This window comes from Filicampus tigris, chromosome 4, assembly GCF_054856515.1.
Source record: "Filicampus tigris isolate MCC_2025a chromosome 4, RoL_Ftig_1.0, whole genome shotgun sequence".
NCBI classification, from domain to species: Eukaryota; Metazoa; Chordata; class Actinopteri; order Syngnathiformes; family Syngnathidae; genus Filicampus; species Filicampus tigris.
Window position 1 is genome coordinate 6,815,710 of NC_141220.1, and position 17,159 is coordinate 6,832,868.

At 41.1% G+C, this 17,159-nt stretch overlaps 1 protein-coding gene across 3 annotated transcripts in view; it reads left to right on the plus strand.

Annotated features, from left to right (window-relative positions):
- necab2 (N-terminal EF-hand calcium binding protein 2) overlaps positions 1-17,159 on the plus strand; it is a 172,427-nt gene that overhangs the window by 65,314 nt on the left and 89,954 nt on the right. For all 3 annotated transcript variants that reach the window (XM_086027938.1, XM_086027936.1, XM_086027937.1), the window contains exon 6: positions 16,763-16,899. In XM_086027938.1, the coding sequence (XP_085884064.1) occupies positions 16,763-16,899 (137 nt within the window). The remainder of the gene's footprint in view (positions 1-16,762; positions 16,900-17,159) is intronic.

A 17,159-nucleotide genomic window follows, 5' to 3' on the forward strand; every position in this document is an offset into this window, starting at 1 on the left:
AGTTCAACACAGGACGTTTTAACACAGTTTTTGTCTAATGTAATGGCAACCCCACTAAAAAAAAAAAAAAAAAAGGTTTATGTGCGCCCATATGTTATAATGTGGCTCTTTGCAATAATGCTTTAAAAAAAGCATGTACATTTAATTTACAGAATACATGCACGTCATGGCGAATTGTCAGGATGGTACCACCGTTGCCTCACTCTGAGCCGTCAATACAGATCATGCGCAGGCGATTCCGATTGAACTATAAGCATTACGCTTGTTCACATTGGCGAAAGGAGTAGGATATACCACCCCTGTGAACCCGAAAAATCCCATTCGGATTCGGCCGCTTTATTCAGATTAAGGTGTTTGTATGGAGTATTTTCATTCCGTTTGGTCATTCGGATCCTTTCTAATCGTAATACAGGGCTCCATGTAAACCCGGCTTATGTTAGGTTCACTCTAAACTCCAAACCAGTGTTTCCCAGTCTCTACTGAGCCAAGGCATATAGACATTTACATTCGGAAAAACTCACCGCAGACCACCAAACAAAAATGTGACTAAAAATATGAATACTGAAGTAATGATGATCTTGTCTAAAGTTACTCACGAAATTACTGACCTAGTGTGAAATCTGTGCCTGTTTAATTGAACATAAAGCTGATATAGTCGCAAGAAGTCATGACTTGACATTGTGTTGTACGAACGGCAAGCCATCTACCACCTTGGTTGGGATTCAGTGCTTCAAATGATGTAAGTGTGTCTCCGTGTGTGATTTATTGGTTAATGTCCAGGATGTAACCATCTGTCACACTAGGCCAGCTGTGACAGACTTCAGCTTCCCTTGACCCTGACCAGCGTAGTGCAAGAGAAAATGTATGGAAGGAGCAATCAAAGAATTTTGCTGTCTTTGCGAGCAGTAAGCTGCTCCAGAGTTGCGGAGCTGCAATACTGCTGAGTAGCATCCAATGCTGCAGAACTTAAGGCTTCGAAAGATGCATACCTCTCTTCTGTTTAATTGTTTAATGGAGTTATTCTAATCACATCAGACTTGAGTGAGCAGCACATATCTGAGAATGTGAACGACTTCAAATTCTTTGTCTGTTAATGTGGACGTGAATAATGTTTCGTGTATCAAGGGAGCCGACTGGCAGAGTTGTTGTCAGCTGGGTGAGTTGACTGATGAGGTTACACCCAAGCATGAATAATGCAGCATACTTTGGGGTGAAGAAGAGAGAGATGTAGCTCGGTAATTGGGTGAAAAGAGAACAGATGGAGGACCGACACTTAACGATTGAATGCAATGGCAGTCCATCCTTCTCTTTATCCTAAATCTTCTTACTCTATTCCCCCTGCTTTTTCCTCTTTCCTGTCCTCTCGTCTTTTCCTACAGCATCTCCAGTCACTCTTCTTTTTGTCACTTCCATCATTTCCCTCTCATGTCTTTCTAAAACCCCATAAGGCTGGCACAGTATTTGTACAGTGTCAGGTTGTCAGTTTGTGGTCTTGATGTCTGATTGCAATTAACTCTGACCTGCTGGTAGCTATTTAACGACTTCACACTGTTCCAGCCACTCGCTGATTTTTTTTTTTTTTTTTTTTTTTTGCATGGCTGTGTAGGAGGAGTGCTTGTTACAAAGTTCATCATTTCCTGCTAACCACACTGAAAAATGGTGTGTTGAATTTACTCAATTTCATTTCATCAAATGGTTGCACAAAATAAGATCATCTGCTTCCACTTCCACTGCATTTTGTTTTAAGTACAACACTACTCTGCTTAAAAAATGTATTTGGATCAAGATGCTTTTATTCCGTACAATCACTTGATGATTAAAAATGGAGTTCAGCAAACCAATTTCTTCAGTGCATAAATCACAGCCATGCTACCCATTTCAGAAATTAGCTGGGTTTAGAATACAGTGTAGTCTTTAAAAAATAGACCTTTTTACTTACAACCGCAAATACATGAAAGTCATATTGGATTGTAAAAATAGCAAGAGGGTTTTGCCCATGAAACTGCACTGAAAAAAGTGGTGTATTGAATTTACTCAATTTTATTTTGTCAAGTGGCTGCACTCTATAGCCTAATCTGGATTTAGATTTTTTTGTAAATGTAATCTAAATGCATAGTCTACTTAAAGGGGAAGTCAACCCAAAGAGTTTCTTTACAATAACATGAATATCTATATATATTAATTTTCATGAAATTAAGAAGATTTGTTTGTTTGTTTTTTCATCCCCACAATGTAAAGGTGTCATTTATTTTTAAAGAGGACGACATGGAAAATTGACTTTGTAGTTGCTTGCATAAAAAAATGATGACAATAGCAGTACAATATGTAACAAAATACATGAAAATGAGTCTATGAGCAAGCTGTTCTTCATTTTGAGAAAAGATTAAAGGGCCCTGTGATTGAGCTGAACATTGGCACTTATTTACCAGTAATAGGTCTGGGTGTAAAAATGATGTCAGCACAAAAATCAACTACCTTAAAAAACTCAGTAGTGATTTAATTTTTTTTTTTTGTTAGGGTATTCATCACTTCTTGATGACGCCCATTATTTATGGGCGGGGATTGCTTTTTTCATCTAAGCCTGAGTACGTCATTGGAGAAACGGCAGGATTTAATTTATGTCCTCATCCTGTTGTTTTCAAACAAATTTTGAGCATTTAAGCAAAAACTGTCTGCCTAACAAGTGTGTTTTGCAGCCCATATTTGAATTAATCTGACTTGGGAAAGAAATGTTTTGGTCAGAGTTTGGAAAGAAATGGCTTACTTTAAACAAGGATCTCGTGGTCTCTTTCCTGGTTAAATTAAGGCGCTGCTTAAAAGGACTGTCAACACTGACTGTGCAGGTGTAAAAAAGTTTTACGTCTCCTGGTGTCACAAAATTGCGACGCTAAGCTTCCCAGGAGCCAGCCCTGGAAGCAAGCCGGTACTCGGAGCCCATCCCGGCATAATCCGGCCCGGCAGAGCCCGACCCAGCAGAGCCCGGCCTGGTGGATGTCAAGACAACCCAGTGGACGGCAGCCGACACAGCACAGATGGCTGCTGCAGCCCCGTATACAATGATTTTGAATGGATAAATTGTGTCCAGTTCCTCTGTTGATTCCCACCCAGACATGGGAAGCGGAGATATAGCGTGGCTATATTGCTGATCGGAAAAGAGTGTTTTTGAAAGAAGTTAGTTACTTAATGATTTCTCTATAACATATTGACAAAATTGGAAATACAAGCTAGTTTTTGATTGAAAAATGGGTCGTCCTGGCTGGATGATCCCTTTAAATTGACCGGCTGGACTATACTGTTTGAAACACTACGATGTCAAAATTAAAGGGTAAGCAGAGCTGCTTGGAAAAATTTGATTGACCAAAGATTTACAATTCTGAAGGACAAATTACGGTTGGGGTGCTTAGCCGAATTTTGCAAAGGAGTGGGGTTTCATTTAGAATGCATTGATTATGCTAAGAAAAAAAAAGTCTGGACTGCATTATATATTGGTCTGCCTCTAACCAACCGAGGACAGTTCTCAGAATTTAGCTCTGGAAGAAGGAAAAAAAACATGCAACACTTAGGTGTTTTGTCTATTTTGGAACAACCTGCAGATAAAAAAATATATATGTAGCATCAACTAGCATGTCTTACGTCGATAGACACTGGACAATCTTTTCTCCAACCCTGGCTATCCTTCCTTTGCAAGCAAGCTGGCACAAAAGATGTAACTCTTTGAAATGAACGATGAGAGCTGCTTGTCTAGTGTAAGCCATTTTTTTTTTTTAAATGCTTACTGTTTGACAATTCCTACAAGAATAATAGACTGATAATTTCTTCCCACTCTGACCTCTCTGCTGTCCCACGTTGGCCACTCCATGCATTTCACACACACAAGGAGCAGGATCCAAGTATTAAAGGGACAGGGGGAAGTGTGGATGTCAGCTGACAGAATTGTTGCAGATAAGATAAAAGAAAGTGAGTGATAAACAGAGTGAGAGATTAACATAAAAGAGTTGGATGCATCTGAAAATAACTTCTCCCAAACAATTCAAATACTAACAAAGTGATGAAATTGGGTTGACTGAGTGCCTTTTCTTGGCCAGTTCTTTATAATGTCTTAGGTCATGCACGGTTTAGTGCCCACACCAATGTGCAATATATAAATAATAGTACCTTTTATTATAAAGTCACATTGTAATCCTAATATTATTATTACTGTGATTATAATAAGTCTTTTTTTGTGATTGTAGAGTGACAAAGACCACAATAGCTTTTATAAAAAATATGTGGTTCATTGAGGTCACTCCCCACCCATCAAGTACATCTCATGCTGGTGAGAATGGGTATGTGAGCATCTGAATCTTGCCCCACTGTGATAAATGTGTAAATGTGTCTAATTTGCATAATACCACACTCACACTGAGTTTTTCCATCCATGACTTGACAGATAGCATAAGGCAGTGGGACTGCATCTAAAAAGTATAAGTGAAGCTTCAGTTCAGCTTGGAGATAAAGTGCTGACTCCACAGGCCCTATTTTCATAGGCAAGCGCTTTTATGCTCGGCATAAATACTTGGCACATGTTCATTTTCATGCCAGGACAAGTGTAGTTTTTTTGTGGTTTTTGTCTTACTGTGCTATGCGCTATTGTTATTATTATTAGTAGTAGTATTAACTTTAATATATTTTTAAAGTCACCCCCCATACAGCCGCACAACGTGTGTGTGGTGGTGGTGCCGGGGGGTTGCTGGTTGTCACACACAGACGCACGATCATATGTTGAAGATGGTTTCCAAGTGCCTACGTCACAATGGCCAATTTAAAGAGATGGTTTGGTCGGGGTAGCCATGTTTTCACTAACAAGTTCATTTTATATATATTTTATATATATTATATATTTTTTGATCAGGAAAATGAAAGAGTTGGCATTTTGAATTTCATCAATTAGGAAACAAGTGACTCCATGAATAACGCCTCTTTTTAATGAGGAAAAAATGGGCGCGCCCCCTACCATTCTATCCTTGTTCGGTCGGAGTCACTGGGGGGACAGATTCAAACTGTCCATTGGAAATCATTGTACATTCTTTGCTTATAACGTCCAAAAACGGTGATCAATTGGCACCAAATTTATGTGGACATCCCTACTAATGCCCACTTCAACATATCAAAAGGATTAACCAGTCCGTGGCTGATTTATATGAGAATGAGGAAATGTGGAAGTGATCAGAGCGACATAGATTTATGCTGGGACGAGTGCACACTTCTTCTTTGCTTAAAAAAACAAAACAAACAAAAAAAAAACCTACAACACGCCGTCGGAACATAACAGCCAAAATGGTACATTCCAATGCGGCCACACTCGGCTGTGGAGTCAACCTCCTCGCTGGAACTTTTTGTTCGCTAAACATTGACGCTTGTTCGATGAAGTCTTACCTCAGTCTCACGCCGCTTCACTCATGCGGAAGCTAGCGGCTGCAAGCGGTGTCGGACTACGCACGCAACTGCTTGGGAGGCAACCCTACGACATGAAGACGCAGGCTCATGACCAACTCCACACGCTGCGCGGACAGTAAGGAGCTAATGTTGTGCTAACGGCTTTTGTTTTAATGGTCTGAAGCTAGTTGTTGCTTTTAGCAGTGCCGTTATCCTACTGTTAGCCGAGGGAGGGATAAAGATCAATGCTTGCCTGATGGCTGCCTACTGCTTGCTCCTAGCCGCCGTCTTCCTCCTTAGTGTTGACACGAGTTTAGTTAAATGTCCGAAATATAACCAATTGGGGTTCGTGTACGCATTCATGCTCTTGTCCGCTTCAACCTGTGTAAGTGGAGAAGCGATCGCCACGGTATTTTTGATTTTGTGGTGGTGGTCATGATGAGGTCACGTTTTATGTCAATATATCCAGACTATTGTGCAGAGCACTTTTATACTTTCACAGGTTGAAGTGGACAAGAGTAGTGATTCTGGACAATCGTCGGCTATGCGTGGGCTAAAAAAAATGTAGGCATACAGTAGGAATCAAAATACTCACGCGGGTCTTATGTCAACCAAGTAACAGCTTTTTTTTTCATTTTCAAGGAAAATGGTAAAATTTATACACAAGGTGTTCCACCCAATTAACCAATCTTGGAGCAGGAGGTGTGTCACCCAATCATGCTGAGCTGGAGAGCACCCATAGGCTACGTGACGTAGCCCGCTGAGACCGATAAAAAATAACAAGCCGAGCTCCAAAAGGGGTCGGGCCAATTGGTTGTAAATCTAAACACAAAAAAAGCCCTTAAATCACTACAGAGTCTTTTGGGGGGGTTATTTTAGTACTGATGTCATTTTTACATGCAAACCTATTATATAAGTGCCAATGTTAAGATCATCCAAGCGTCCCTTTAACATCATCCGCAAGTGGAGATCTTGCAGTTTCTTATAAAATGTACTTTGAGCGCACCAATCTCCTGAACGGACTTCAGTTCTGACTGTGCGCTAGGGGTGGGCGCTATGACAACATTGGATCGTTAAGCGGTTTAACGTGTTCGCGATCTCATAAAGCCGGAAGATAATTTGATCGTCTACATGGCACATTCTAAACCAGGGGTCACCAACTCCGGTCCTCGAGGGCCCCTGTCCTGTTGGTTGTCCATATCAAATGATCAGCTCATCAGCAAGCTCTTGAGAAGCCTGATAACGATCCTGATTATTTTAACAGGTGTGTTACAGCAGGGAGAGATTGAAAACCTGCAGGACAGGTGCTTTCGAGGACCGAAATTGGTGATCCCTGTTCTAAACAGTTTAGCTCTATGGCGGCGCAAAGCCGCTTACGCCCAACCAATCACAGCGCGCACAGTGCACGGTACGTGACACTCCCCGCCTCCCTGTTTGTTTGTATAGCGGGAAACTAGCGGAAAGTCACCACGAAGCAGAGTTGGTCCCGAAAAGAAACTCCACATCCACAGTGTCGATTTGGTCTGGTTTTTCCTGGGAGGAGAAAGCGCAAACCAGTTATTTGCAAAGTTTGCAGAGACTCAGTTCGGACGTCAGCACCGACAGCCAAAGCAAACGGAGATCAGACGCATGGTAGGCAGAGACAGCCGCTAGCTCCAAGCTAACGCAACCTACGGTAACACAGTCATTTAACAAGAGCACTCTATATGAAAAAACAAGCAAACTGTGTAAAGAAGTAACTGAGGCAGTGATTTATTACCTTGCTGAAGACATCATTCCCATTAAAACGAAAAAAAACGAGGGCTTTAAAAACTCTTCAAAGTACTACATCTGCGTTACGAGCTGTGTTTTTATGTTTACATTATGTTACCTTTTATGTTTACATTCACTGCGCATTTTGATAAAAATTGTCACTATTCAAATTGAAACCTGTTCAGAAAGCTTAGCTGACTTAAAATGTCTTTTTTTTTTCTTTTAGTGTTTTATCCACATTTTAAATGTTTTATATGTTAAACATGAGAAAAATGGTCAGAAATGTGCAAATTAGTCTTAAAAAAAACATGTAAAAAAAGAATCATGATAAAATCGTGATCGTGATTTTATTTTTTTAAATCGTGATATGATATTTTTGCCATATCGCCCACCCCTACTGTGCGCCTATCTGCACTGAATTTGAAGCGAATGAGTGGATCCACTTTTATTGGTCAGAAATCAAGTGTTCACTCCCACAAAGGTGCAAAAATCCCGTTCTAACTGCGCCAGTCTACGAAAACGCCAAAGAAGAGAAAACTCCACGCATACGCACCATTAGACTTTTGGGGGGCCTACATGTGCATTTTTAGATAAGATTAGAAGATCAGGTTAGATAAGAAACAGAGAAATCACAATGCACATAAGTATTCACAGCTTTTGCCACAGAGCTTCAAATTAAGCTCATGTGCATCATGTTTCCACTGATCATTCTTGAGTTGTTCCTGCAGCTTAATTGTAGTCCACCTGCGGTAAATTCAGTTGATTCGACATGATTAGGAAAGGCACACACCTGTCTATATAAAAGTCCCACAGCTGACAATGCATGTCAGATCACAAATCAAGCATGAACTCAAAGGAATTGTCTGTAGACCTCTGAGACACAATTGTCTTGAGGCACAAATCTGGGGAAGGGTACAGAAAAACAATTCTATTTCTTTTGAAGATTACAAATGAGCACAATGGCCTCCATCATCTGTAAATGGGAGAATTGATTTATTCCATTTTGGGATGAGGCTGCCTGCAACATAACAAAATGTGGAAAAAGTGAAACACTCTGAATACTTTCCGCATCCACTGTATGTGAATTCAATCAAATAGACTTCAGCAATATGTAGCCTAATGCTTTCTGCAACTGTTATTTTGAATTTTTTGGTGAGGGACAGCCGGGGTCTTGTGTTGCCCACTTTTACTGACAGTCCAAATCAAATCGAAAAAAACAACTTTCAACACAACTACTTTTATGAGATACGATAGACTTTCTGCAACATTAACTTTTGTATTGATTGTCATGGCCAAGACTGAACACATCAATATGAAGGAATAAGCATTTAAAAAATCGACAGCTCCAGTATCCTTTGAGACAAAACCTCAGCAGTCTCAGATGTGGCATTGTAGCCTTGTGCCTGAAGCTATTTGAAAAGTACAATAAAGAAAGTGCATTAACAGCAGTATGCGAGTGTGTTGCAGTGCTGGAGTGGAAGACAGTACCTTAAGATACAACTTTCCTTGGGAGAATTCGGATTCGCTTATCTCTCAACATGTTCCCCAGTCTCATATCCTTCGATCGGGAATGTTCTGTATAGGCTAAAAAAAAACATTTGAAAAATACACATTGCTTTTTTGCACTTAATGTGTATACTATGTACATATGTCATTAAGTGTCTGTGAACATATTGTAATAAACCTACATTCTTCTTTCAGATCATGACATTTTTTTTTTTTTAATAAAACTTTTCAAGCAGACAATATTGGAGTCTTAATATTTTTTTCAACGAAAGCCACGTAAGAATTGTATTTAATTCATTTCATTTTTTTAAACTAATTTCAGAAATTTGAGTTAATTATTTCATGTGTTCCATAAGGTAGCCTACCAAATTTAGTCTTTGGCATCTGTTCAAGCGAGGCATGAGGGGAGGATAACGTCTGATTGAGAAGGATTCCTACCTTCAAACTGTTTGACTATTGCATAATTTTGTATGAGTGTTAATGTGCTTGTGCTCAGGAAGCGGTCGTGTTGTATGCCATCAAGTGAGTAAATGTGCAGGTGGATGATAGTAAGGCAAGAAGTATGCACACACTCAAAGACGTTCACGGACTACTTCTGTACCCCTGCTGGCTCAGTCAATTTTCGTAGCAGATTAAATTTACCCAATATGATCATGTTAGGTTCATTTCGTAATAGGTAATGTGAAAAATTGTGTCAGTGAGGGCCATATTGAGGCTGGATGTGCAAGACTTCAAATGTTGTTTTCAAAAAAATGTTTTCAAGGAAGCTATTGAGTCTCTGAGATGTGATGAGATGTGGAGTGGCCCTTCACCAATCACAACACATAACCAATGTAGACTGACATTCAGCCTTTCATATTTGGAACTTCGTACAAAAATGTGTGCAGGAAGACACACAGACACACTTATAGATGCTAATAATGTGTACAGTAGATAATTGCTTGGCTATGTGAAGGGGCTGAGTATACATTCTCTTGGGTCAGTGATCTGTGTGAATTATAGATCACAGTGTTTCTATCTCAGGTTTTGTAGCTGGGCCCATGGGGCCTACTTGGCCGAGGGGGAGAGTGTGATAGACGCATGCAGAATTGCAAAAAGGGGATAAGCAGTATTAGAGTATAGCACACCGTAAGTGGAGTTATATCAAAGCTTATACGGAGTGTATATTGAAATTCTTTTTTTTTTATTTGGAAAATAGGAGTATATTGCTCTATTTTAATAGACACCGCATCTGCGCATTGACACAAATGCAGGCGGATCCTAATATGTGTTTCAGTGCAAGGCTATGCGTATTTGCAGATGGGTCTCCACCAAGCTGGGCGGGCCGGTGCAGCAGGAGTGTCTTGTAGATGCACCTGGCAGAATGACAATTTGGTGGTAGAAAGACGTATTGTATTCTTAAATGTGAACAGCGGGCATCAAACCCTCTGAATCATTGTATTGTATTTTTTTTTAATCATCCTATTGAGCGGCAGAGCTATCGGGGGGGGGGGGGGGGGGGTCACACAAATCATTGGGGGTGGAGGGCATTTTTCTGCCTCCGGTCACATGCTACACTGGATTTAGAAGAGTCAGCAGTCCATTGCTGTAGATCAGACTCACTTTCTCTTTTATAAACCCCAATTCCAATAAAGTTGGCGCAAACGTAAATAAAAACAGAATACAATCAGTTGCAAATCCCTATCAATCCTATAGTAATACACTACAAAGACAAACTAATAAACCTAATTGTTTGGTTTTTTTTGCAAATATTCACTTACTTTGAATTTGATGCCTGCAACACATTCCCAAAAAGCTGGGACAGGGGCATGTTTACCACTGTGTTACATCACCTTTCCTCTTGACAACACTAGCATTTGGTAACCAAGGACACTAACGGTTAAAGCTTTGTCTTTGGACTTTGTTCCAATTCTTGCATGATGTACAACTTCATTCACCATAGTTGTATTTTGCGCTTCATTATGCAACACAAATTTTCAATGGGAGACAGGTCTGGACTGTTGGCAGGCCAGTCTAGTATTCACACTACTTTACTACGAAACCATGCTATAATAATGCATGCACAATGTGGCTTGACGTTGTCATGCTTAAATAAAAAGGGACGTCCCTCAAAAAGACTTTGCTTGGATGGCAGCATATGATGCTCCAAAACCTCTGTGTACCTTAGTGGCGCTTTCATAGATGACCAAGTTACCAATGCCATGGGCACCAACAACCTTTGAATCTTTTTGGATCGTAGATGATGAAATCCATACATTTCTTTGTGCATTGAAAAAACATTTTTAAACTGTTTTCTTTTGCATTTGTTCACAAAGTGGTCAACCTTGCCCCATCCTTGCTTGTGAACAACTGAGCCTTACTGGGATGCTCCTTTTATAACCACATAGGTCACTCACCTGTTTCCAATTAAGATGTTCAGTTCTGGACTGCTCCAAACACATGTTTTTTTTTTTTTTTTTTTAACTACTCCTTAACTTTCCCAGTTTTGTGTCTTCTGTGGTTGGTTTTTAAAGAGGTCTCTGAAGCGAGTTGAGTTCACAATTGAACGGTAAAAATGCAGCAACAGACAGCATGTCTCACAGACAAGGGGTTGACTTGTCTCGGACCCTCCTTTGTGGAGTTTGAATGTTCTTCCAGTACCTGTGTGGGTTTTCTACAGGTAGTCCATCCTGCTTCACAATAAAGCAGGCTGGAGTACCTGCTGCAAAAAACATTCATGGTACTGTAGTTTAACTGACGATTCTAAATTGCCCATCGATGTCAATGTCAGGGTGAATGTTTTTTTTATACGGTATGTGCCTTGCACTAGGTGGCAAGCAGACAAGGGCGTCTCCCACCTCTTGCCCAAGGTCAGCTGGGATGGGCTCCAGCTCACCCACAACCCTAATGAGGACCAGCTGTATAGAAAATGAATGAAACATCTGATATCCTACCCGGTTAATAATATTTTTCTCAGTACTGTACTTTGAACAAAAAAGGGATTGCCTACAGGGCAATTGGCAAGTGCCCTCTCAAGTGCTTGAATCCCAATCAACCAATTAATTTGTGCTGATTGGGATTATTTGACCTAAAGCCACAATTTAGTGATTTGACCTATCAGCTGCCTAAATGTAAAAAACAACAACAACAACTCAATTACCAGCAGCACCAATTTGCCGGTCCAATTTAAAACAAGATCCAAACTGTTGGTTTTAGTTAAGGCACCGCGGGCCCAAGAGTCAGGTCCGACAAAAGTGGACAGGAGAAAATGTGGATCCAAAAAACGCAGAATAGGACAAAATCGTCAAATAGAAAAATCTTTAATTATAGAATACAAAAATGACCGACAAAGTATGAACAAAGGACGCTGGCAAAAACATAGCCACGGAACATCAAATAGGAAACACAAAACGCTCGCACAAGGCAAGGAAGAATTTACAACCGAAAAACAAAACGAGATTGCAAAAAACTCCAATAACACGAAACACGAAGCGCTCAGTCAAAGTGACGAGGAACAAAAAACTTTATACTACAAAACCTAAACAGAAAAATTAAGAACAAGGTACGAGAACGAGGGGTCTAGAAAACACAGCTTGGGCTGTGAAGCGAGCAAGGTCAATAATCCAACAAGACGTGGTGGTGAACAGAGGCCTTTTAAACCTGTCTGATTATGATCAGCCACAGGTGCGCATCTGAAGGGAACGCCCCCCTACTCCAGCTGGGCAAAAACAGAGAGAGAGAGACAGAGAGAGAGACAGTGAGCACAGAGCAAAACATGACACCAAGTCAGCATTGTACAAGGGCCACTGGGACCAAACACGATAATGTCTGTATTGTGTTCATTGAAATTCAAAAAAATTTGTGCCAACCAGTTTCCTCTAGACAGGACAAAAGGGGCCTTAATGAGAATGTGTCCTTTTTGCTCAGTGGTACATACGGTAGATCTGACTTCCATCCACATCAGACATGCAAATTTCTGTTCGCCTGTCTACAACTTTTCACATTACATGATAGTATCAAGCTAGTAGACTTGTGTGTCAGAGTATGGTCTGCATTGCTGGCAGTAAGTCAAACTTATTTTCAGCAATGGTTGTACTGCACCTTTTGTCACCAATTCAGTTCATAACCTTTATGGACAGAATTTGTAGGTGCAGTCGAGGCATTTAAAGGTTTTGGTTTGGTATAGTATTGCATTTCTGCTTTTTTCAGATGATGTGGTTCTGTTGGCTTCATCAAGCCACCACGATCTCCAATTCTCACTGGAGTTGTTCGCAGCCGAGTGTGAAGCTTTTTGGGATGAGAATCAGCACCTCCAACTTTGAGACCATGGTCCTCAGTCGGAAAAGGGTGGAGTGCCCTCTCTCGGGGGGATGAGATCCTCTCCTAAATGGAGCTCTAATATCTTGGGGTATTGTTCACAAGTGAGGGAAGAATGGAACGGGACATTGAAAGGCTCTGCAGATGTATCAATCTGTCGAGGCGAAGGAGCTGAGCTGAAAAATAGAGCTCTTGATTTAATGGTTGATCTACATTCCCACCCTTAACTATGGTCATGAGCTGTGGGTTGTGATCGAAAGAACAAGATCGTGGATACAAGAGGCCCAAACGAATGTTCACTTGGGCTGTCTCTTTGAGACAGGGTGAGAAGCTCTGTCATCCAGGAGGTGTTCAGAGTTGTCTCACTGAGAGTGCTACTGCTCCTCTTCAGTGAGAGGAGCCCGAGGTGGGCCTCCTGGACGCCTCCCTGGTGAGGAGTTCCGGGAACATCCCACTGAGGTAACTGGGATAACCCAGGACATGTTGGAGAGACTATGTCTCTCAGCTGGCCTGTGAACACCTGGATGGATGGCTATGTGCTTTGGCTCATTAAAGGTTGGCAAACACCGTTCTAGAGATCATCTCTGCAGGAAGTGACAGGGTTTTTGCATGGCTGTATGATTGTAGCTTTCTTTGTTTGAGTGCATGTTTAATGATGGGTGGACCTGTGTGTTTACCTTTTTATGAAAGCCATCAACTGAGATAATGGAAGTCAATGCAGCCTCTGTGAATGTGTGTCTCTCTGGAGTGTTTGTCTTTTGATTAGAGAGCAACAGAGAATGGCTGACTACACTGGAACCTTAATTGTCTCCCTGAATCACTGAACTGTGACTTTTGACAGTAAAGCTGACATGACTGGTTGACTCTGCTCTCCGGTGTGCAAATGCAGTCAATTATGACATTTACATGAGTGGCTCCAACAGGCTTTTTAACATGAGTGTGAAATGATTTTCTTTCTATCCTGTTTATTTAATGGCTTGACATCCAAGTATAATTAATTAACCCATTTTCATCCCAGGCCACATCAGAGTTATGGTTGCCCTCAGAGATTTGCTTTGAACTGGAAAACCTCTCTCTTTTACGTGTTGTTGCTCTTAATTCCTGACTTTCAATGACTGCAGATATCCCCAAAACAAACCATGACTATCTTTCAAAGGAAAAAAAAACTATTCAAGTAGGCTACTAGTATTATACAATTCATTTCAAAAGGTGTATTTGGTAAACCAAGTCCATATTCTAATGGATTTAATGTGCATGAATCTCTTTTCACCTATTCTGTGTGCAGCTCAATAGTATCGGCACTTATTTAGGTAGATTTTCAATTTAAATCTATGGTGGCAGAACATCTCAGTGCCTCAGTGTAATGTAATGTGACCGTGGGGAAACATCTGTAAGGCGGAACTAATTATCTGCACCACAGAATCACCTTTTTCAAAATGTTCACCCGACGTGGGGATGGCAAGCCTCGGCCACCATTGGCCACCACGTAGCTCTGCCCCTCACTAAGACATGTCAAGTGTGTGTCATCTTCCAAACCGCTTATCCTATACAGGGGGAGGTGCTGGAGCCTATCCCAGCCGTCAACGGGCGAAGGCAGACTACACCCCAAACTGGTCGCCAGCCAGTCGCAGGGCACACACAGACACTGTCACTGAGCAGGAATCGATCCCACGCTGCCCGCACACAACTCAGGCGTGTGTACCACTACACTATCAGTGACCTCTCACTAAGACAATGCAAGACAACCTTGATAGACTACTAAAGTAATCTGGGAACAACGTCATTATTGCCTTTCCAGACAACATTCACGGCTATGTCCAGCAGTAGACATTGCTGGCCCTTCCTCGCCCAGATTAAGCAAACAAACAGATTAAGAATGTCACAACTGTCTTTATTACAGCTCTGTGAACACAAAAGATTAATGGGAAGCTGTTACGTTTGTTTACCATCATTCAATATTGTGATGTGACAGTGTTAATGGAAAGTAACTTTTGATGATGTTGCATCTTGTGTTGTTTTTCCTTTTTCTGTGAATATAATCTGAAACAAACCACCCCATTTCATGTGCCCCCGGTACAAATGATAAGAGTCTGACTACAGGAGGTCCTTGGGTTACGAACAAGTTCCGTTCCTACGTTGGCGACATAACCAAAATTTCCACGTACATCGGAATTAACCCTTTATTACCCTATAAATACCAAAATAACTATCCAAATATACTTTTTGTACTTCATATTAATAAAATAAAATAAATTAAAATAAAAAAAATTAAGATACTGTATTTACCATCACTGCTGAGAGGTGGCTGGAGAAGAAGGAGAGAAAAGGCATGAGAGCTGCTGCTGGGGAATCTGGATTATCTCGAGGGGTAGCAGATGCAAGATATACCGTAGATGTTGAAGGTATTGTTCTACTGGCCTCTCCACCTTGCTGAAGTACTTGGAGATGTCCGTCTGGAAGGAAATCTCCCTCTTTTCCTCCCAGATCTAACTGTAGCATCGTACACTGTCCATCACTCCCTTTGAAGCTTTTGAAAATTGTTCCTTAATGTGATACTCTGCTTCGAATTGCGCCATAGACTGTCCTAGTAGTGAAAAGGCCTCAGATAAACCCTTGGTTGTGAAAAGCCTTGTTTGTAGGGTTTCTATGGATTAGTCCGCTTTCATCTGCTTCTCCAACTCAATCAGATCCTCGGATGATAGCTCTTCTCCATGGGAATCTAGAAGTTCCGTGATGTCATCCATCTCCAACTCCAGATCCAGCTGGCGACTGATTTGGACAACTGTATTGATCACAGACTCACGAGTCTCCTCAAACCCGTGGAAGTTGTTCACAAATTGGTGACACAACTTCTTCCACACGCCGTTCATGTTGATCTGCTACACCTCATTCCATGCATCAGCAATGTTCTTAATGGCATCCCGGATGTTATACGCGCTCCAGAGGTCCGTAAGGTTGGCGTTCTCTTGATTCTCTGTCCTATACAATGCCTGAGCCATAGTCCTTATGCCTTGAAGGACACATTGAAGCCTTGATCCATGCGCTGCAGCAGGGATGTCGTGTTGGGTGGGAGGTAAACCACCTTAGCATTAGAGTGGAAATCACCTAAAGTAGGCGGATGGCCAGGAGTATTGTCAAGCAACAGTAAGACCTTGAAGGGGAAACCCTTGACCTTACTGTACCGCGCAAGGACAAAATGGTTGGTGATCCAATCCTCAAAAATAGCAAACATCACCCATGGCTTCCTATTCGACTTCCAGATGACTATAGCATACTCATATCCCCCAACACAATGCAGTGACACAGTCTGACTTTACAAATATGCTACCTGCCGCTGCGAGGGTCAACTGCAGCAACATTACATTAAATAAATAAAAAAATAAATAATTTGACCACAAGAGGGCACAAGGGTTTACAAAGCCCACAAATCCTACGTCATCTACACCACTGGCGTAACCCGAGGACCTCCTATATAATATAAGTATTTTTTTTGTTGTTGTTTGGATTGGCACAATTTCTGAGGCCAAAATTGAAGCAATTAATCTGACTGTTCTGCAAGATAGTGAGGCTGTGGAGAGCTGTTATTTTTGTCTTTATGCATTATTGCCCACTATGAGATGACATGCAACCATGAAGTGGATGCAAGGGAAAAATCCAGGAAGATCCGTAATTTAAAGTCTATTAAAAGGGAGAAACTTAAAAGAGAATAAGGACGGAAAATAAATTGGATTGTGAAAATTTAGCTTCCAAACAAATGGTATACTATCTCTTGTCTGTTCCATTCTCTGAATAGGTTTATGAGAGAGGAACAAATGTGGAGCAGTTTGTGACCCGTTTCCTTCTGAAGGAATCAGCCAATCAGATCCAGTCTCTTTTGAATTCTGTGGAGAGTGCTGTGGATGCCATTGATGAACAACACAGCCAATCAGGGTGAGTCCGTGATGCAGTGTGTGTTTTCACAAATATATGTATAGTATATGTCAGTGCATGTTGTTCAAAATGTGTGTTTCAAACAATAGATATGGATTGTAGGCCTATATGAGGTGTTTCAGAAACGTTGTAGGACTGATGTCACAAATTTCCCGTGTGTGAGTGTGTGTGTGTTTTTCTTTTGTCTTCCTCATGCATCCCAAAACATCATGCATCCCAACATTAGTCATTGATGCTTGCCCATGTGTGTGAATGTAACG